Raw genomic sequence first — 18880 nt, forward strand, 5'->3', positions numbered from 1 at the left:
ATTTCCAAATGGTCAATTTACCTAACAATGTCGGTGGTACAAAGGGAAAACAAATTAAAAGCTGTTAATGAAGCATAAGTACAAAATTTCGAAAGTATCGCTCGACGCGTAATGTGGGAAATTCAACATTGAACAAAGCAACAGGTAATAATAACTACAATAGAACAATGAACATAAAAACGTAGATAAAATAAATGAAAACGTTTACTATACTTGCACATAACAGTTTAACATATAACCTATATTCTTTCAATTACATACTTATTTAATATCAAAAATGTATATACAGAGAGATTAAAGTATGCAGAATGTGGATATCAGATAACAAATGAGATATTTAATCTGCAGCGAACATTCATGATCATCACATATCACAACCAATTTTTAAAAAATACTATTCCAGGGGCACATTTCTATCTCGTGGCACAAATAAGTAGATAAAACACCATTATAACTAAGTACTGCAGTTGTATTAGCCCAATGGAATCAGACTGTACCAATCTTTACTTCTTTCATTAGTTTCATTCAATGGAGAATAAACTCCTTAAAACGTCCAAAAGACTAATAATATTGAGCATTTACCATCAAGAGTATGGGGATGTATTCTTATTTATTGCATTCTCCAATGCTGTTCTGAAGAAAATGAGGTCTTTTTAATTTATTCTATTTTTCGGAAAAATAGCGACCTACCTAAATGGAAGTTAATTTTTTTTTTGTACTTCAAGGATATTAGTAATTATTAATGAAGAAAATCATTTAAGATTATTTTGAAACATTAACAAATCATTAAACGATAACGACCACAGATACATAAGTAGAAGTACAAATCGCGAAACAATAAACTCTACACGAACAAAACAAAATACTGATTCATATTATAGCAAGTATTAAAAAAATATAAAAATAATAAAAAATAAATCAAAATTCATGGTTGTGTAAATAGTACGTCGAAAGTGACGCTATTGTACTCTTCTGCAGTAATATCCGAGTTCCTTGCATTTTTGGCACAAATGTTGAGGATGGACCTTGGACTGGTCAGAAACGTCTAAGCCATCAGGTTTTTCCAGCGGTCTCTGTAAATTTGCACTATAAAGTTTGATTTACAAGTTCCAGTGATTAATAAATGCCTGTTTATGAGGAAAAACGTTGATGTGGCACTTGATGCATTCCTGGCCCATGTTTGACCAAGAGTTTCCAGACATCCACTTTCGCTTGCATTTAGGACACTTGTATTCGCCAAAGCATCGTTTTCGGCCTTGGTAGGGGGTTTTGCCTTCGCCTTTAGGACGAGCCTAAATTAAGAAATTATTGATGTGTTTTGGAACAGATTGAATTTAATGGAAAAGGACAGAACTACCAATTATTTCATGAGTTTAGTACCTCTATTGAACAAGATAAGGCAGTACAATTAACAATAATCTAGTTGTTTTTGTATATTGTTAAATGATAATCGAGAACTTTTTTCAGAAATATTCAATGATCGTTAATAAATTAATCGCTTTCTGCACAAAAATTCGTGTGATTTATCTACACGGTGGCCCCAAAAAATTGTTCACAATTTATTGTCTTTCATATTTTACGGTGAAAAGGATATCCTGTATAGGTTTTAGCTTATAAAAAGGTACTAAATTGAAATTCCCACTATTTATACACATTAATTATTGTGTATAAAAATTGTTAAAGTATTAAAACATATATTCTTCAAAGGTTCCCTAGGTTCCTCGGGTAGCCGCCGGCTGACAACAAAATTGGCAAGTGTTGAAAATGTAAAAGTAAGACTTATGGAACATATAAAAACTGAAACTATGTAAAAACAAAACGTAAAATAGATATCAAAGATCTTAAATTCTTTAAATGAAAATAAATATTTTAATCTTTGCTTCCACTAAATTAATTCCTATTGTTTTTTGTCATTAATAAATCTGTCTTTGTTCAACCGTTATGATACCCCTTTTGCATTTATCGCCCCATAACAACCCATTATCGGTCATTAGTACACAGTAATGGCCTCTATACACACGGAGACGATATTAAGGCAAGCAATAATAATTTAAAATTTGCTGAAGTAATCGCAGTTTTATCTTAAGCTGATATAGTCGTTATCGAGTTTGGTATCCAGTGATAAAATATGTATTGTTTATGAGCAAATGTGCATTGCTAAAACAATAATGAGATTTTTACATTAAAACGACATCATACATACATATTTAAGAGCTTATCTTCAGCAGGAGCGAAGTCATTGTGCAAGGCTTAAGGTATTGTGTATGTTTGTGGGTTTTATAATTATAAACCAGGAAACAAACATCAATTTGTCAATGCTACATAAAATAGATGTTTGTAATATAAACAAATAAATGTAGAGGTCCTAGGAACTCGCGCTGGACCTGGCAATAAAAAATTTTAATTACGAAAATTAAACCTGTAATTCGTCAATTAGGTCACTCAGCTTTGCTACTCTAGCAGTTTTAGAAATATGGTAATTTATAATGCCAAGAGGTGTAATGCTCTCACAATGCTTCCCAATGAAGTTTTATTAAGCGGGAATTAACGGATGTTATGGTAAAAACTAAAAAACGTGATCAAATAAAAAACCTCAATTTCTTTAGATTTTTGAGCTTTTAATTTAACTAAAATTTAATTTAATTTAAAGATTATTATTTTGATATAAAATTATATATAATTAAATTTTAAATATATTATTAAAATACCATTAATTACCCTGTATATACCATATTCATACAGGGTGTTCCAAAATGGCATGTACGTACGGAAGGAGGTAATGCTTTAGCTTATTTTATTATGAACACAGGTCCGCAAACACCTCGTTACCAATCTATAGGGTGTTTAAATTAAAAGTGAATACCGTTAGTGAGTAACGAAATTAAATATTAGATACATCGAGACCATAAGAAATTCTCTGAGGATATTCGAAACAGTAAGGGCATCAATGAGAAGAAGAGCAGACGCATGTGTGAGGGTTAGAGGTCACTTTCAACGGTTGCTGTAACGTTGTTTTCTTGTTAACGTTAGTATTATTATTATTTAGGTTATTATTTAGGGTCATCCTACCTATAATAAATTTTACTTACTTCTAATTTAATCTTTTTTTATTAATAATTTTTTTATGACAATTACCTATAATAAATAATTATTTACCGATAATAAATTTTAATTCCATCTGACGATTTACAGAAAATCGTTTTTTTTTAAATTTTTTTCCCGTAGCCGATATAGATACGAAAAAACTACATGAGACCAAAAAAGTTTTAAATAGAATAGAAAAAATAATTTTGTATTTTAGAACTTACTAACGAAGCACTACGTAAAAGTTTAGAGGAAGAAAAAGGGGCATGACCTTTAAAAAATATGACCTAGTAAATTATGAATAATGTAAGTAAATAATGTAAGTTCTACAAATTAAACTATATTCCAAATTTTAGCTAAATGTCTCAAAAACTACAGGAGCTATAAAAAAAACTGATCAAATTCTGAAATTTGAACACCTTGTAAATAAGCAACGAAGTGTTTGCAGACCTATATTTCATGTGAACTTTAGCTATGAAATAAGCTAAAGAATTACCCCCTTCTGTATGTACACGATATTTAAGAACATCGTGTGTAATACAAATAGAATTAAATATTGAAAAAAAAAATCTAAATTTAACTTAAGCATTAAATTTATATTAAATTAAATTCGTATATTAATAAATCCACGGAACCTCCACTGTAGTTAATTTATATCCCAGCCTCTTATGGGTTATTTACAATTATTAAATCAGCCTTCAATAACGTGTAGAATAAATCTGGAACTGCTTATTTAGTCAACCATAATAACTTAAAAATAATAAGCTTTCTGTCATCGTTTGGAAATATTTAGATGGGCTTAAACGACTTAAAATATTACTTAAATGGTAAACAAGTTGAAGTAGGTACGGAAAATCCTTCAAGAGTATCAAATTACCTCATCTTGGTTTAGGGCGCATAAATATCCGAAATTTATGAGAACAGAGGATAGTATCAGTGCTGAGCCATGATATTAACATATTTTTGAACGGCTCAAAATAATATACATATAGTCACACTAATGTGAATGAAAAATGCCCCAGTTCAAACTATTTAAGAATTAAATGAAGAAATTTGATGCTATTTACTTACTCATGCCGTTTTCTTCTTTGCGCAAAATCGACAAATTAATGATAAATCTGTTAATGTTGTGATTATATTTGCTCACCTGAGGGCAGTCCTTTATGTAGTGCCCCTTCTGAAAACACAAGTGGCACAAATAGGATGGAGGCGGTCGTTTCAAAGGTCTTCGATCTAAAGCTAAGTCAGCTAATTGCTCGGTAATGTCTCCTAAAGGGTCGTTCGAATAAGCATTGCTCAAGTTGCTAAGATTGTTCAGAGTACTGAGGCTAGCTAGGTTGGTGTACAAGTTGTAGTACTGTGTCTGGCCCGGGGAGAAGGCGGAACTCCAGGGAGGACTCAAGAGTTTTGGCTATAGAAAGGGAAGAAAAATCAAAACATTTCTAAGACCTCTACTTGTGGGTTTCATTTCGATGTTCTTGATATTGTGCTCTCACCTGATATGGTTCAGCATTTGTGTACTGGAACCAGCTGCTGTTGGTTGTGGGGTAGGATGGAGTAAATAATGAGTTTGTCGAGCCTGAGCTGCCATATTCTTGGTGCCTGGTGTGTCTATTGAGATTCGAGAAAGGGGATCCGAGTTGGGAGGGTTGGTTGAAGAGTGTTGCTGTGGGAGACATTGTGTCGATATCTACGTCGAAAAAATCACCAAACAACCTGTTTGAAAGAATATGTAAATGTGAGTTGGTTCTTCAGTATCGGGATGGGAAGCGACAGCTGTCAGTTTAACTAACTGACCGTTTAAGTGTGTTTTAAACGAAGCTAAGCTTAACCAACAGTTACGCAGGAATAGCTACTCTTGACTGTAAGTTACTTCACATGCAGTTTAACAGGATATTGAAGAACCGATCCTTAGGCAATTTCATTTTATTATTCTTTTTCATGTATGAAACGTTTTGCCTAAGGTGTGATGCTGCGTGATTTATTATTGGTTACAGTAAGCACACATTGGAAAACAATCAGAATAGAAATTTGACTATTAATAGTATATTATATGTATAATAAGGGACGTAAATCAGGTTTACCACATTCGAGTGAAATTTATAAACCTGGCCGGTGATGCGAGGTTCGCAATCACTCGAGGGGACCACACGCATTTCACTTATAGAGTACTTCGTCTACAACGACATCAATTTGGTGAAATCATTGAATATAGGAAATTGATGCGGTCATCATATTAATGATAAAGATTAAGTGGTGTAGGTAGGAAAGATAGAAGATAGAGTAAGATTGCCGCGCGCCGAGACTGTTCATTACAGTATGGTTGGTATTTTCAATTTTAAAAAATTGGAAGAATAAGTTTCCTGGTCTAGTAAAAGTGGAATTGGCAAGAACGAGATATTGACTATAAACCAAACAATAAATTAAAACTATAATCTAAAATCTAATTTAATAAAGATATTAATAAAAATTCACCTTTTGAGCTTTAACGGTATTGTTGAAGGAATGTCAATGTAAATCTCCTGCATGTTAGCGAATTAGGCGTTAAGCTGAAAGACAATACACTTTACATACATATAAATCGTGCAAAATAAATATACAGGGTGCCCCTTAGATGACCGTATAACGCTTAACCAAAAATAAAGTATTTTAGACAAACTTACCTATATCCAATGTTGCTTCATTTTGCGGCTACAGAGCGCCAAAGTTCTCAAATTAATATGTTTTTTCGAAAAAATTGCTAAAAGCTTTTATGGATTTTCACTAATTTTGGAACTAAAAATTACTACATAAATAGGTGTAGTTTGACGCAAGAGGGTTCTTTTTTTAATGCATGGAAATGGAAAAAATTGCGCGTGGTTGGTAAATAAAAGTTTGTATTTTTGTTACCACCTGTACTTTTTAACTTCAATTTTTTCTCTGGCACTAGCTGACTTTTATTGTGAAATTTTTGTGTCGTAAAATTTTCGCCAGCTATACAGTTTCTCTACAAAAAAATTATTTACGATAGCTTGCAATTCATCATTGCTGTTTAGTCGGAATGAAAACTTGAAAGTTTTAATTTTAAGTACTTACCAACTTAGTTTAATTCTTATAACAAATTTTCATTTCAAAATGTTGATCATTTTCCTGAATACATAAATAAATTCGTTACAAAAATTGTATCTATATTTTAGGCATCATGTCGAGTTTTTTTTTAACATTGTTTTCACAACAATAAATTGTAAGATATCGCATTTTCTTTTTTTGTAAATAAACTGTATGATTGGTGAAAATTTTACAAAAGACAAAAAGTTTTAAAATAAAGCCAACTAGGGGCAGAGAAAAAAATTAAAGTCATTCGTACAAAGGGTAACAAAAATATAAACTTTTATTTATCAACTACGCATCATTTTTAATATTTCAACGAATTAAAAAAAGATCCCGTTTATGTCAAAACACTTAATTTTAATTTATGCAGTAACTTTTAGTTCAGGTTATAGAAATTAGTGAAAATTGATAAAAGTATTTAACAATTATTTCGAAAAAACATTAATTTGAGAACTTTGGCGCTCTATAGTGGCAAAACGAAGCAACATTTGATATACATATAGGTAAGTTAGCTTAAAACACCTTATTTTTGGTTAAGGAATCTTTGGTCAAACGTTGTGCAGGTATTTCAGGTTAGTTTAGGTTAGTACACCCTGTATAATACATACAAATCGTGAAAAAATATTACATGTAACAGGCGAAATAAAATATATAATTGTTGTGTAGGTATTTCCTGACTTATATTAGTGTTGAAAATGTGAGGGTCAATAGTGGGATTCACTGAATCTTAATTTTCCTAATATGTACCATTTTCCTAAAATATAATGGAAACCAACTTAATTAGATCTCTTGCATGGTAAATTCCTGATAATATCGAGCATTAAATAAATATTTCCATATCCAATTGAGGCAATGCTAATTTTCAGATTTGTTTAATCAATACTTATAAAATTGGTCATTAGAACTAAGAATTTCTGAGTTTAATCCGAGAAATCTAAATAACTCTACGTGTTGCTCCTATGTACACTCATCTAGATGACGACATTGCTGCTACATTTAATTCTGTAGTTTCTGACGTATTTATGTAGCAACAATTCTTTACTTCTAATTTACAGAATTTTATCATAAATCACTGGATAAAACAAGGAAAAAACAAGAAAAAAATTATTATGGGAATTGGATTATACCCCAACACACGTTTCAAGATCGAAAATTAGTGTTTTGCAGAGCCATCCAAGCGATTCCAACGTGATACCAGTTATAGTATAAAATAGCATTTCCAAACGGTGGTTTGCTGTTGTTTGCTGTAAATAATTAAAAAAATGGGATGCATTCAGATACATTCAAGCTGTGCCATGTATTTGTAGAATTACAACCATCGTAGTAGATTTTATTTAATATATTATTTTCTACTACTATCAGATTTATAGTCAAACAGGACACAATTTCAATTTAATGTTTGTAACTACAAGTAACATTTGGCTGGTTGAGAGCGGAAAATTGATGTAAGAGCTCGGTAAAGCAATTTTCCGATCTCTGTTATTTTTTAACAAGAGTTTAACTTAGTTAACGTGTTGAAGAATATGTTTCCATACGGCTAGTTGTTCCCGTATGAATGTTTATAAATGTAGATCTCGTATAAATATTTAAAATTAATCGTTAATTACCGAAAGAACAGCATATGTGTCTCACAGGAAGCATACAGGGTATTTCATTTAAAGTGATACAAGATTATCTCTGAAAACAAATTTAAAATAAAAAGAGTTTTAAATAAATATTCCTTGTTATAAAAGAGGACGTTCAATGCACAGAGGCAAATTTCAAATTTTTGCTCAGTCATTTAAAGGACATTTCAAGACCAACTTTGTTTTTTATTTGGATCACCCTTTTTTGATAAATTTTCAAAGAATTTAAAAATTAAGTATTTTTTGCTGGAACAGATTTTTTCTAATATTTCTCGTTTTCCAGATATCAACAAAGAAAAAAACTTTATTAATGGAAAATAAGAATTTACAGATCCTAGAAATGAACCTAAAGTCATAGTAAAAATTATTTCTAAACATTTATCTTTCGAACAAATGTTCAAAATGTTGATCGCGAGGGTTTTTTTACTTGTCACCACGTTGCTATTTTCAAGAAATTTCTTGATTATTCGATAAAAAGTTTGATGACTAGGTGTTCTTTCTTCAGGGAATTTTTGCACATAAATCCGATAAGTTTCAGTGCTGTTTTGACCACTTTTTTCAGAATCTAACATTATTTGACTTTATTTTTTTTAGAAAAGTTATCAATTTTTCGCATTTAAATTAACAACTTCATTTGAAAAACAAATAATTAACTTTGTCTAAAAGGTTCCTTTAAAATTTATAAAGAAATTCTATACTTAAAAAAAATAGGAGCACTTTCAAGCGAAAACGTTGCTTTTTTATTCAATAAACGTTTAAAAATAACTTTTACTACAATTTTGGGTTAATTTCTAAAATCTGTGAATTCTTATGGTTCATTGATAAAGTTTTTTTTGTAATTTAAATCATGTGTCATTTTAAGTGTGTTACTTCAATTTGTGGTGATATCTAGAAAAAGAGAAATTTTAGAAAAAAACTTTTTTAGCAAAAAATACTTAATTTCTTAAACTCTGCAAATTTATTAAAAAAATTGATGTTCTATTTAAAAAAAATAGTTGGCCTTGAAATGTTTTTTTAAATGACCTTGACTAAAAATTTGCGTATGTGTGTTGGACACCCCCTTTCAGAGCAACCAATGTTTTGTTTGAAACTTTTTTTTATTTTAAATTTTGTTTCGGAGATAATCGCTTGTGTCTCTTTAAGTGAAACACCCTCTGTATAATGTTCTCGGCCTCTGGTGCTTGCTAGCATCGGCTGCGATTCCACCTACCATTTATATCATTGGCCAAGAATATGTTACTTTTCCTACTAGATACACAATATATCAGTATACTATTTTTGGCTTACGATATAGTAGTGTTGTAATCAGTCCTCGTGTTCAATAATGTTTCAATTAATCAGTAAAAGTGCTTAACGTTTCATTTGATTTTTTTGCTCAATAATCATTCTTTGATCTGGAATTGTGTTTCATTCAATTTTCATAGTGCTATAATAGACATTTTTGAAGATTTATTATTTGTCTTAAATTCGAAACTACTAATTTCACCATAAGTCATAAAGAACTACCGAGAAATGTAAAAACGTAATTTATTTAACAGACTTAACGGATTTTAAATTTTGTTTAGCAGAATTGGCATCTTTTCAGATTACGAATCGTTAGTTTGTCCATTGGAATAAACAAGATTTCTATATCCTGCAGTAGAAATTTAAAATTATTATCGTGTGTCATTAATCTAATTAATACTATAAGCAGAAACACTGGAAGATATCATCCAAATTCAATATGTTGATATATGAAAATGATGAGATCAAAGATACGAATTCATAATACATTTCAATTTGTTTATGGGATATGAGCAAACATGTGCGTTATTGTAATGAGCTACTCATAAATGTAAGTATAATGGACATTTATAATCCTATTAATTTAAATAAACTGTTTTGGTCTTATACAGATCGCATCGAAGAATCAAATAATATTTTCGTAGGAAAACACAGATAATATGTGAATTGAAGACTGAGTTTCTCCACATTTGTATGATGTTACGAAAGAAATATTTCGATGTTAATTACAGTTCTTTTTGTCGGTGTTTCAGAGTCTTGGAAGTAATTTTAAAAATTAAATAAAGCAGAAACCTAAGAAATCATTTTTATCAAAACATCTAAGAAACTTTCTTTTTAATATTGTTTCCTCATCTTTTTAGTTCTTTTGTAATCTCGTGTTTAAAATCTCCATATAGGGCAACTTTTTCAGGAATTTTCCTCTAATTTTACTGACTTCGCAACTCTTACGATTTTCGAGATTCATCCTTATATTGTATCGATATAGGACAAAATTTGAACACTCTATAACACAGTAATAACGAATGAGCAATTTAAAGCATTTTAACCAAAACACGCCGGATGTTGTTATTTCGCAGCTTTTGAGTAATGCTTCCGTTGATTCTCCTTTACATCTGAAATAATGTTTCTTTTTAGGCCTGCCCATCTTAGCTAGTTGTGAAAATCTAAAAATATTTTCCAGAAACCGAAAAAATATATAATAAACACAAATACAACCCAGAAACCTATTTGCAACGGTACAGCTCAACGGGAAAAAGTGGCTCAGTGTTTGGGAAAAAATAGGTCAGGAAATACGAGTAAGTGGCATCTCCCAATATTCTAGTGACTGAGAAAGTAATTCGGTGCCAAATATTTAAATAACTCATCGCAGGCATATCCAAGATGTTAACTTTAAAATTAAATACCTTTAGTAAATTTAAATGTGAATAAACTAGCCAAACACACTTTAGTTATTGCCAAAAGTATTTTCACACAATGCTGTTGCATGAAATTTTAAATATAGGAAATATTGCTTCCTTTTACCGGGTTAAGCAGTTTAAGTGAAAGCTTGTGCAAAAGCTTGGATACGTTCACAGGCACAGAAACGACTTGGGCACGATGGTGTGGGTGATCGTGTTGGATTTCTATTCGGCTTAAATGTAAATTAGGACGTGCAAAAAGTAACAAACACTCGAAAAATTTTGAGGCTCGTTAAGAAAGTTAAACAAAACTGGAAACTTACCCGGCAATCCAGAATTAGAAAATCCGCACAAACAGCGTAAAAAAATCGTTCACATTTGATTGTGTTTAGTGCGCGTCAATACCTGCCGGTTGAAACAAGATTTATCTCAAGAACTATGGGAAAAATTCGATAAGTTATCCAGGATTTTAGGTAAGTTCCACGCATAACCCTGCGGTGAAAGCTCTAAAATATTGGACAACAAATCAAATTCTCCCTCTGATTTCATCACACTTAAAACCGGCATTAAACACTTGACCCGAAAAATAGGTACTAAAGTACCAGGTGACAGATCCACTTTTATACGATATGTAAAGGTGTCACATGTGCAAACAAGGAAATGTTGAAAAAACGTACCGTCGAAGTCTTGATTGACTGAGCGCGTAACTAATCAAGGGTGCAATGAGTACTATCCGGTACGCCGGTCAATTTCGGGATCTCTGGATCGACACACACACACTCACACACACACACACACACACACACACACACACATACACACTAGCTGTGACGTCACCAGAAGAGGTGGGGATTACTGAGTTTGCTATGGCTTAAAATAAGTCAAGGAACTACCGCCGGGATATTGTGTAAACACGTGAGAATTAGTTCGGATTTGATCAATGCGTACCGCAACCTGACCAGATTGCCTTTGCTGAAATATAGGTGGTACTTAATTAGAGATATTTAGAATTGCCGGGACAGACGGGAGTTAAGAAATTTTCAATGATAATTGGGTTTAACGGCAGATATGATATACATATGTATATTGAATTATTTGCATAAATTTGTTGATTTAAGTCCGGTTTTCAATATCCTACAAACACTGCATGTGAAGTAACTTTCAGCCAAGGGTTCACCAAAGTGTCTAAAACTGCAATAAACATTGTTTGTGCAATCAAAGTAAAAACGTCGTCATGAGACGCAGATCATATAATAAATGAGGAGATTGCACACTATACAGTGGAATTCTGCCTTAGTGGCCGGTTTTCGAGTAGGGGTAACTATAACTGGTCAAAAAACACTATGGTACTACCTCAATGGTACTACCCCTGAAAAACTTTTTCTGGAGTCATAAGAAACTACTGTTTCTACCATGGAATCAAGCCCCAGTTTTGCACCCACCAAGCCATTTAGTACCCAAATATGAATACCCGGAATATTTTGGGGAACGTAACAGGTTGGCCGTTTTACTCACTAGGCTTGGTATAGGTAGATATGGATGTGTTTATTTCTATATCAACTCGGATGGTTCAGGCGAGGGGATGGTAAATATTCCCCTTCAGACATCGACCCTTCCTTGCGCACTCACATCAAATATCGTGTTACAACCTTCGTCTCGAGTCCCTTGATAATAAAATCCTATGACCCATGGACAGATAATAATAATTGTCTGACAATACCGTATATTGGGTGAATCACATTTCTCAAAGTTATGATTTTTTAAAATTCTACCCGAAACGTGATAATACGTTTGATACGTTTAAACTTCATATTAAATTTTAGTTATAAACTCCAGCGCCGTGATATACGTATGGTCGATCACGGTCTGGTCATGGTCAAGTCAAATTTTGTAACTTTTATTTTGTAGGTATTGATTATAATCATTAGCGCGCACGGTCAAACAATCTAAAAAGAATGTTACAACTGATCTGACCGTGACCGGATCGCGACTTTAATAATATGAATCGACTTTAAGTCTTAACTATTATTGCAATATTTTCTTTTGTATATTTTATTTTACACGTTTTATTAATTAAAAAAAAACAAAGGAACAAGTAAAAAATAACGTTATTAACAAGCTAATTATAGGTAAATTTTTCTTAATCTTGTTTTAAGAAACTTCTTCTGACACCTAGGACAGATCCCACTTTCCTTGACCCTCTTTCCACTAGGTACCCATTCATAGGAAAGATTATCGGTTATGCAGGCTACGCAGTAGGCGTGGCCGCAGGATGTGACACAACAGGCCTTGCCTCTAAGACTCTCAAAGCATATCGCGCACTTGCCCCTTAAAAACCCTCCAGCAGCGGATGAGTTCACGGTCCCATTGAGCTCCATCAGAAATTCTGTAAAATAGAAAATATCAATTTATTTCTGCCACGAACGTGCGGTAAAGTAGCTTTGTGAGCTGAATGTAGCCACACACGTACGATGGCGCTAACATTTTCCAGCACACAAAGGGAAATAGCAGGTGTCAGTGTCAAAAATATTTGTGGGCAATCCTGCAACTGACATTGATATGTGTGCGGTAAAACTTTTAGTCTACATCTGTGTGGAAACTTTTTACCACACGCTAGTGTTTAAATGAACTGACAGAAGGTAAATTTTAGGACCAATTTCGGTCAAGCCGAAAGTAACATAACATTCAACATTATTCAGAAAAATGTATAATGTCGTTTTGTAGAAATGTTGCAGTAAAATTATAAGGTGAACCCATTTTCTGTCGATACCAGGAATGCAAACACTAAACTATAATTTCGGGACAATTGTAAGCATGATATACTACAATATTGCCGCACTCCTTTGCTGACAGAAAATCTATCAGCAAGCTGTGAAGGTCTACTTTCCGCACTTGTTGGGTAAGTAACTATCACCATTTGAATAAAATCACTTAAATAAGCCATTTGATGCTCTAGTTGAGAGTTACAATTTAACGCAAAATAATTAAGAATTAAAGCTACTGGAAAATGTGGAAACAATGCAGTTGTGGGGTTAAAACTTACTTGGATTATGCCGTTTTATATTTTTTGAAGACCTTGGTGTGTGTGTGTGTGTGTACTAATAGTAACAGTAAATATTTGGTAAACACTCGCATATGTATAGCTCTATAGTACGTCCTTATTTATTGTTTATGGAGAATTTGAGGCAAAAAGTTCCATTGTTATTTACCTTATGTGTATTTTAAAAACATGCAGTGGCGTACTTATACTTAAGCTATTTATTGGTTAAAAGGATGCTACTTTTCCCACGAGTGTGCTATTAAGTTACCGCACGCTTGAAGAAAACATTTTTTACAAGTGTGAGTGTAAAGATTTTATTACGTTGCATTGTTCAGCTACAATTAAAGTGCGGTAAACTATCACTTTTTGCCCTGGAAAAATAAATAACTATAACCAGAATGGGATACCAGTACACAAAAATAATAGTGAAGATCTCTTTAATCTCTTCTCCTTTTCCTTTGTTGTTTGATTTGCATATCTAATCACGTAATCTGGATCCGTACGAATAGTTACTGAAAACTAAAATGATGCATTTTGAAAAGGAAACATCTTGGATATTTTATGGGCAGTAGCGCGGATGTTTTAAATGGAGCTTAAATCTCTAGGAACTTTGCTAAATATTTAGGTATGGTTCAGAAAAGACCTTTGATATGCTGCTAATTTTACAATAGTGTTCAGTCAATTGTAAGATACATTAAATATTAGGTAACGCCTTGCCTTTCCTATTCATGAACTTATTCTAAATAGGAACGGGCTTCCACTGATCCAGGCAGCACGCGATATTCGAATAGTATTCCAATTTTGATGAGGATGCATGTTTTCTGGAACATATTAAATTGGGATTTCATCAATTTCCTTCAAACTGCACTCTATAAAATCGATATATCGGTAAACATCAATTTATCGAATAAATATACACCCGCCATAGAGCCTAGACAACCTATAAAATTAAAGCTAAAACCATAGCGAATAGTCATACCTAGTCTAAGAGATGCGTGAATCTACTTCCTATAATATCTATATCTAAAATCAGTTTTGTTTTTTACTAGATCTAGCTATGCTCTGCATCGTAGCAAATGCGTACAAAATATGTGATGAAGAAAATCAGTAAGGAAGTATTGTGGATTGAAACTTCACCATCAGATTTAGACACAACTAAAAGGGCCTTAAATGAATCGAATGTATGTGGATGCTGCAAAATATAATTACAGCTGTAAGAGCCAAATTATCAATACACTGTTATCTTTAACACTAGGCTAGTTTCCATAGCGACCAAGAATCTGACTAATACCTAGGCTCTATTTCCACGGATCCATGGAAATAATCTTGCAGTTAAAGTTGGCAGAGCATTAATAATTTAGCCTTAAATGGTATATTTTACTGGGTGTTTGGCAAAACTTTACTACACTTATACATATGTACAAACGTTGGAATGCAGATGGGATATTGGTGACACTCTGGGTTTCTACGGACAATTACTTGATGCTAAATTTAAGAACGCATTAGTAATTTGGCCCTAATGAAGTCATAACCAAGCCATAAGCTACGGAACGTAAATACAGGTTAACATTTGCCACACATGTGAAGCAATTTTTGTCGTTAAAAGGGACTTTAAGGAATTCCTGTTTGAAATGTTTATTTGTGTTGCTTATATTTTAAAACGATGCTTTGTGTTCGGTAAGTACCCATCCTTACACGGGGTTCGCCTTTGGGACATGACACAATCTGTATCTGAAAAATTATAAATTTAATGTATATTTGAGTTCTGGAAAAACCCGGACATTGCAAAAATATTTTCAATCTGATGTGACTTCCGGTTAAACCGGAAACTGACCTTTATTTAATTTTTTTAAATGGAGCACAAATTATTCAATTTTTTTAATGAAAATGGTTTTTTTATCAAAAATATACAAAACTTTTAAAATATAACATAGTGCCGATTCTCAACTGTTTTTAATTTTGATTTTTACAGCTTTTTCACCACTTGTAGAGCTTTACTAAAACTTAATTATCTACAAAATTATTTGACACAAATTGACGAAATAAATTTTAAATTACTGGAAAATTAACACATTTTTATTAAAAATTAAAAAATTAAGAAAAATTTTTGAAAGAAAAATGACTTCTTCGAATTTAAAAATTCTAAATTAAAATAATTTTTTTTCAAAAACTTTTACAAATATGTTTCTTAATTCTTAAATTGTTTATAATTTCTTTTTAGTTTTTCAATAATTTAAAATTTATTTAACCAATTTATATCAAATAGTTTTGTAGATAAATGAGTTTTAGTAAAGCTTTACAAGTGTCGAAAAAGACGTAAAAATCAAAATAAGTCAAAAACAGTTGAGAACCAGTACTATGTTGTATTATGAAACTTTTCGACAAAAAACCCATTTTTATTAAAAAAAAAACCGCCATATTCCATTTAAAAAATTGAAGTAAGGGTCAGTTTCCGATTTAACTGGAAGTCATATCTGGTTGAAATTATTTTTAAAATGTCAGGATTTTTTCACAAAACAAAAATACAAATTTAAAAATAAATTAAACTTGTAATTTTCCATATGCGCATTGCGTTAGCTTGCAAAGGCGAACCCTATTTTATGAATACATCATATTAATATTTAAAATTTTAACATTAAGAATCTAATGCAGTATTAAGAGAGTTGAGATGGATAGGCACTTCTTAATGGAAATGCGAGTTCAGACATTTGAAACTCTATGCCTTTCTAGATAACTTTGCTTGTAGTAAAAATTAATCACTGTGATGATAGACAATACATAAACTGTCTGATTACTTTTTGATTAACATCATAATTAGTTGTGACAACTGCCTATTTATGTTTCTCTTTAGTATCTTCAATTTTTGCTTCATAATTAAAGCCCAGTTCATTAACTTTCATTCATCAAATAGGCACACAAGATTGAGCATTAAAATTTTGTGATATATCCTGACATAAATAAATCACCAAATCACTTCCCATTAAGACTTCCAAATATAGATTTCCCAAAGCTTGCTCGTAACTATGCCATTATAACCCGGAGTCTATTTTTGTATTCCAATAATCTTAAAATCACGCCCCGTTGTCCTGATTTCGCAGGAAGCTACCTATTTAAATAAAACTACAAAAAAACCTAAAGAAGACAATACAATCAATTAATTCTTCTATTCACATTTTAGTTGGGCACAATGACGAAGACTAGAGCTCAGCTTTTGATATTTCCAAAATGCCACAAAGGCGTGTCATTGATTGTCCTGTGTGGAGTATTTTATTCAACATATAATCTTTGACATTTTAGCGTTGATATTATGGAGCCCCATGGTTCTGTTTTCGGTGACGTCAATCAACCCTCAAGAACTGAATTATTTGCTAATAAAAGTCTATTTTTAGTCATGTAATGGAGTATCAGATATGAGAACTTAATTATTGCAGGGGAGAATAGTCAATACTAATTGCTTTAACAATGGACTTGACAAAGCATATTTTAATATTAAACTGCACAGTTCTTATAAATGAAGAGCAATTTCTTATGAAGAGGTTCTGATTCTTGATCATTAAAAGGTCTAGGGAATAGGCATTGACATTTCTGTTAACCTGCCCAATCAAAGGGACGTGGATGTAATGTGTCAGGTCATGGTCAAACCTTATTATACACTGGAGTGGAAAATTAACCGGACACGTAGATTTTTCCAGAAAATAAGCATTAAAAAAATATTTACATTGATACCAATTGAAAGTGTATTAAAATTGAATATTCGGAAGCACTGCTGCGTTAACATTTTTCATATAGCAAGAAAAAATGTAAAGAAGAAAAAAGAAAACAACATTACAAAAAAAGGAGAACGTCTGCGAATTTGCTAACAAAAAAAAACATTTTTTCACGCAAAAATTTTCTAAATGAAAAACAACACGTTTAGTAATGCGTTTGCCCCTGCGAACCCTAAGCACGACGTCTGTGGAATTGGACATGCGACGGATCAGCGCGATAAATTCTTCTTGAGGGATTTGCTCCCATTCGTTATTCAAAATCATTTATGAATTGAAACTCAGCATGACTACAGCGAACACGTCGGCCCAGAATATCTCATATATGCTCTATCTGGTTAAAGTCTGAATTCTTCGGAGGCACAGTAATAAAGAAATACCAACTTCATTTAAATACGCTAGCATTGACCTTGCAATATGTGGCCGAGCGTCGTAGTGCATTAAACAAATATTTTCATCGACAAGTGGTGCAAATGGTACTACATGTTCTTCCAAACATTGTTCAACGTATCGTTCAGCATTTAAATTACCACCACAAATTGTGACAAATTCTGTCTGTGCCTCTAAGAAAATGCCACTACTGCCAAATTGAACTCTAGGGAAAAAACAATATTCGGCAAAATCTTCACCAGCTCTTCTTCCAATTCTATTCCGCTCATTAGATGAGTATCTGTGGAGTTTGGATTCATTCGTGAAGAGTATTGCACCTCAATCCTCAACCCCCTAATGAAGATGTTCGCAAGTAAACTGTAAACGCTTTTGCCGGTAATTTACAGTCAATAGTGGTCCCATCGCAGGACTTCTGGAATTTATTCCAGATTCATTAAGCCGTTATGGAATATGTAAACGGAAACAGCGTTTCTATGGACTTCATTTAATCCTTGGACAAATGCTGAAGCTGACAATGTGCGGTCTCGTAACACCTTCATTCTGATGAAACGACCTTTAATTGAACTTGTGGTTCTTGGTCTATCTTGTCCCGGACTTCTGGTTAATTATCTCGGTTCGAGGAGTCGTTGTAATATATCTGATACCGGACTTTGAGGAATTCCTGAGATATTTGCGGTCATCAGCTAGCAACACAACAGCTTGCGTTACTTGTTTAGGTGTCATAATCAACTGAAAACTGTATTTTCTCTAGAAGCAAACTTGTTAAAACTGAAAATGGCACAACAACTTGGAATAATGCTGCTTAATTTGAAATGCTTATTTCGCTTTGATATTCAATAAACTATAATTCCCCGAGCTTTTCTAGACTATACAGGAAAAGTAATCTAAACAAGTTGAAACAAGAAGAAACGTGGCTAATAATAAAACATAAAACAAATTTCAGGAAAATTTTCGAAGCTTTTTTTTATTGCAAAAATATTTAAAAATTTAAGTGTCCTGTTAATTTTGCATTCCACTGTAGATTATATTAATTATCCACTATATGAGCTAAAAACGAAAAGAAAAGCGACTAATTTTCGACATTTTATCACTTCTGAACCCATGAAGTTGTTTCGACGATCTGAGACGATCTGAGAACTACAAGAAGTGTTTGAACTAACGGAACAAAATCATCAACTGATTTTAAAAAGAAAAAACTTTAGAACA

At 32.4% G+C, this 18880-nt stretch overlaps 2 protein-coding genes across 2 annotated transcripts; both read right to left on the minus strand.

Moving 5' to 3' along the window:
• Positions 1 to 188: 188 nt before the first annotated feature.
• On the minus strand, positions 189 to 11284 carry LOC136416822 (zinc finger CCHC domain-containing protein 24-like). The gene is made up of 6 exons (XM_066402188.1): positions 11158 to 11284; positions 10804 to 10885; positions 4581 to 4800; positions 4232 to 4495; positions 1128 to 1292; positions 189 to 1073 (listed from the first exon to the last, which is right to left on the minus strand). The coding sequence occupies exons 3-6, from the start codon at positions 4761 to 4763 to the stop codon at positions 960 to 962; spliced, it is 726 nt and encodes a 241-aa protein (XP_066258285.1). The 5' UTR covers positions 4764 to 4800; positions 10804 to 10885; positions 11158 to 11284; the 3' UTR covers positions 189 to 959.
• Positions 11285 to 12578: 1294 nt separating this feature from the next.
• On the minus strand, positions 12579 to 13576 carry LOC136416823 (uncharacterized). The gene is made up of 2 exons (XM_066402189.1): positions 13524 to 13576; positions 12579 to 12866 (listed from the first exon to the last, which is right to left on the minus strand). The coding sequence occupies exon 2, from the start codon at positions 12856 to 12858 to the stop codon at positions 12604 to 12606; it is 255 nt and encodes an 84-aa protein (XP_066258286.1). The 5' UTR covers positions 12859 to 12866; positions 13524 to 13576; the 3' UTR covers positions 12579 to 12603.
• Between the last annotated feature and the right edge of the window lie 5304 nt (positions 13577 to 18880).

Source organism: Euwallacea similis, chromosome 25 (assembly GCF_039881205.1).
Source record: "Euwallacea similis isolate ESF13 chromosome 25, ESF131.1, whole genome shotgun sequence".
NCBI lineage: Eukaryota > Metazoa > Arthropoda > Insecta > Coleoptera > Curculionidae > Euwallacea > Euwallacea similis.

Excerpts from the sequence above, each read along its gene's own strand:
- LOC136416822 (XM_066402188.1), bottom strand. The coding sequence starts at position 4,763 with ATGTCTCCCACAGCAACACTCTTCAACCAACCCTCCCAACTCGGATCC. Across the intron at positions 1,293-4,231 it reads ACATAAAGGACTGCCCTCAG|GCTCGTCCTAAAGGCGAAGG; the intron begins GTGAGCAAATAT and ends TTCTTAATTTAG. Across the intron at positions 1,074-1,127 it reads ACGTTTTTCCTCATAAACAG|AGACCGCTGGAAAAACCTGA; the intron begins GCATTTATTAAT and ends GCAAATTTACAG.
- LOC136416823 (XM_066402189.1), bottom strand. The coding sequence starts at position 12,858 with ATGGAGCTCAATGGGACCGTGAACTCATCCGCTGCTGGAGGGTTTTTA.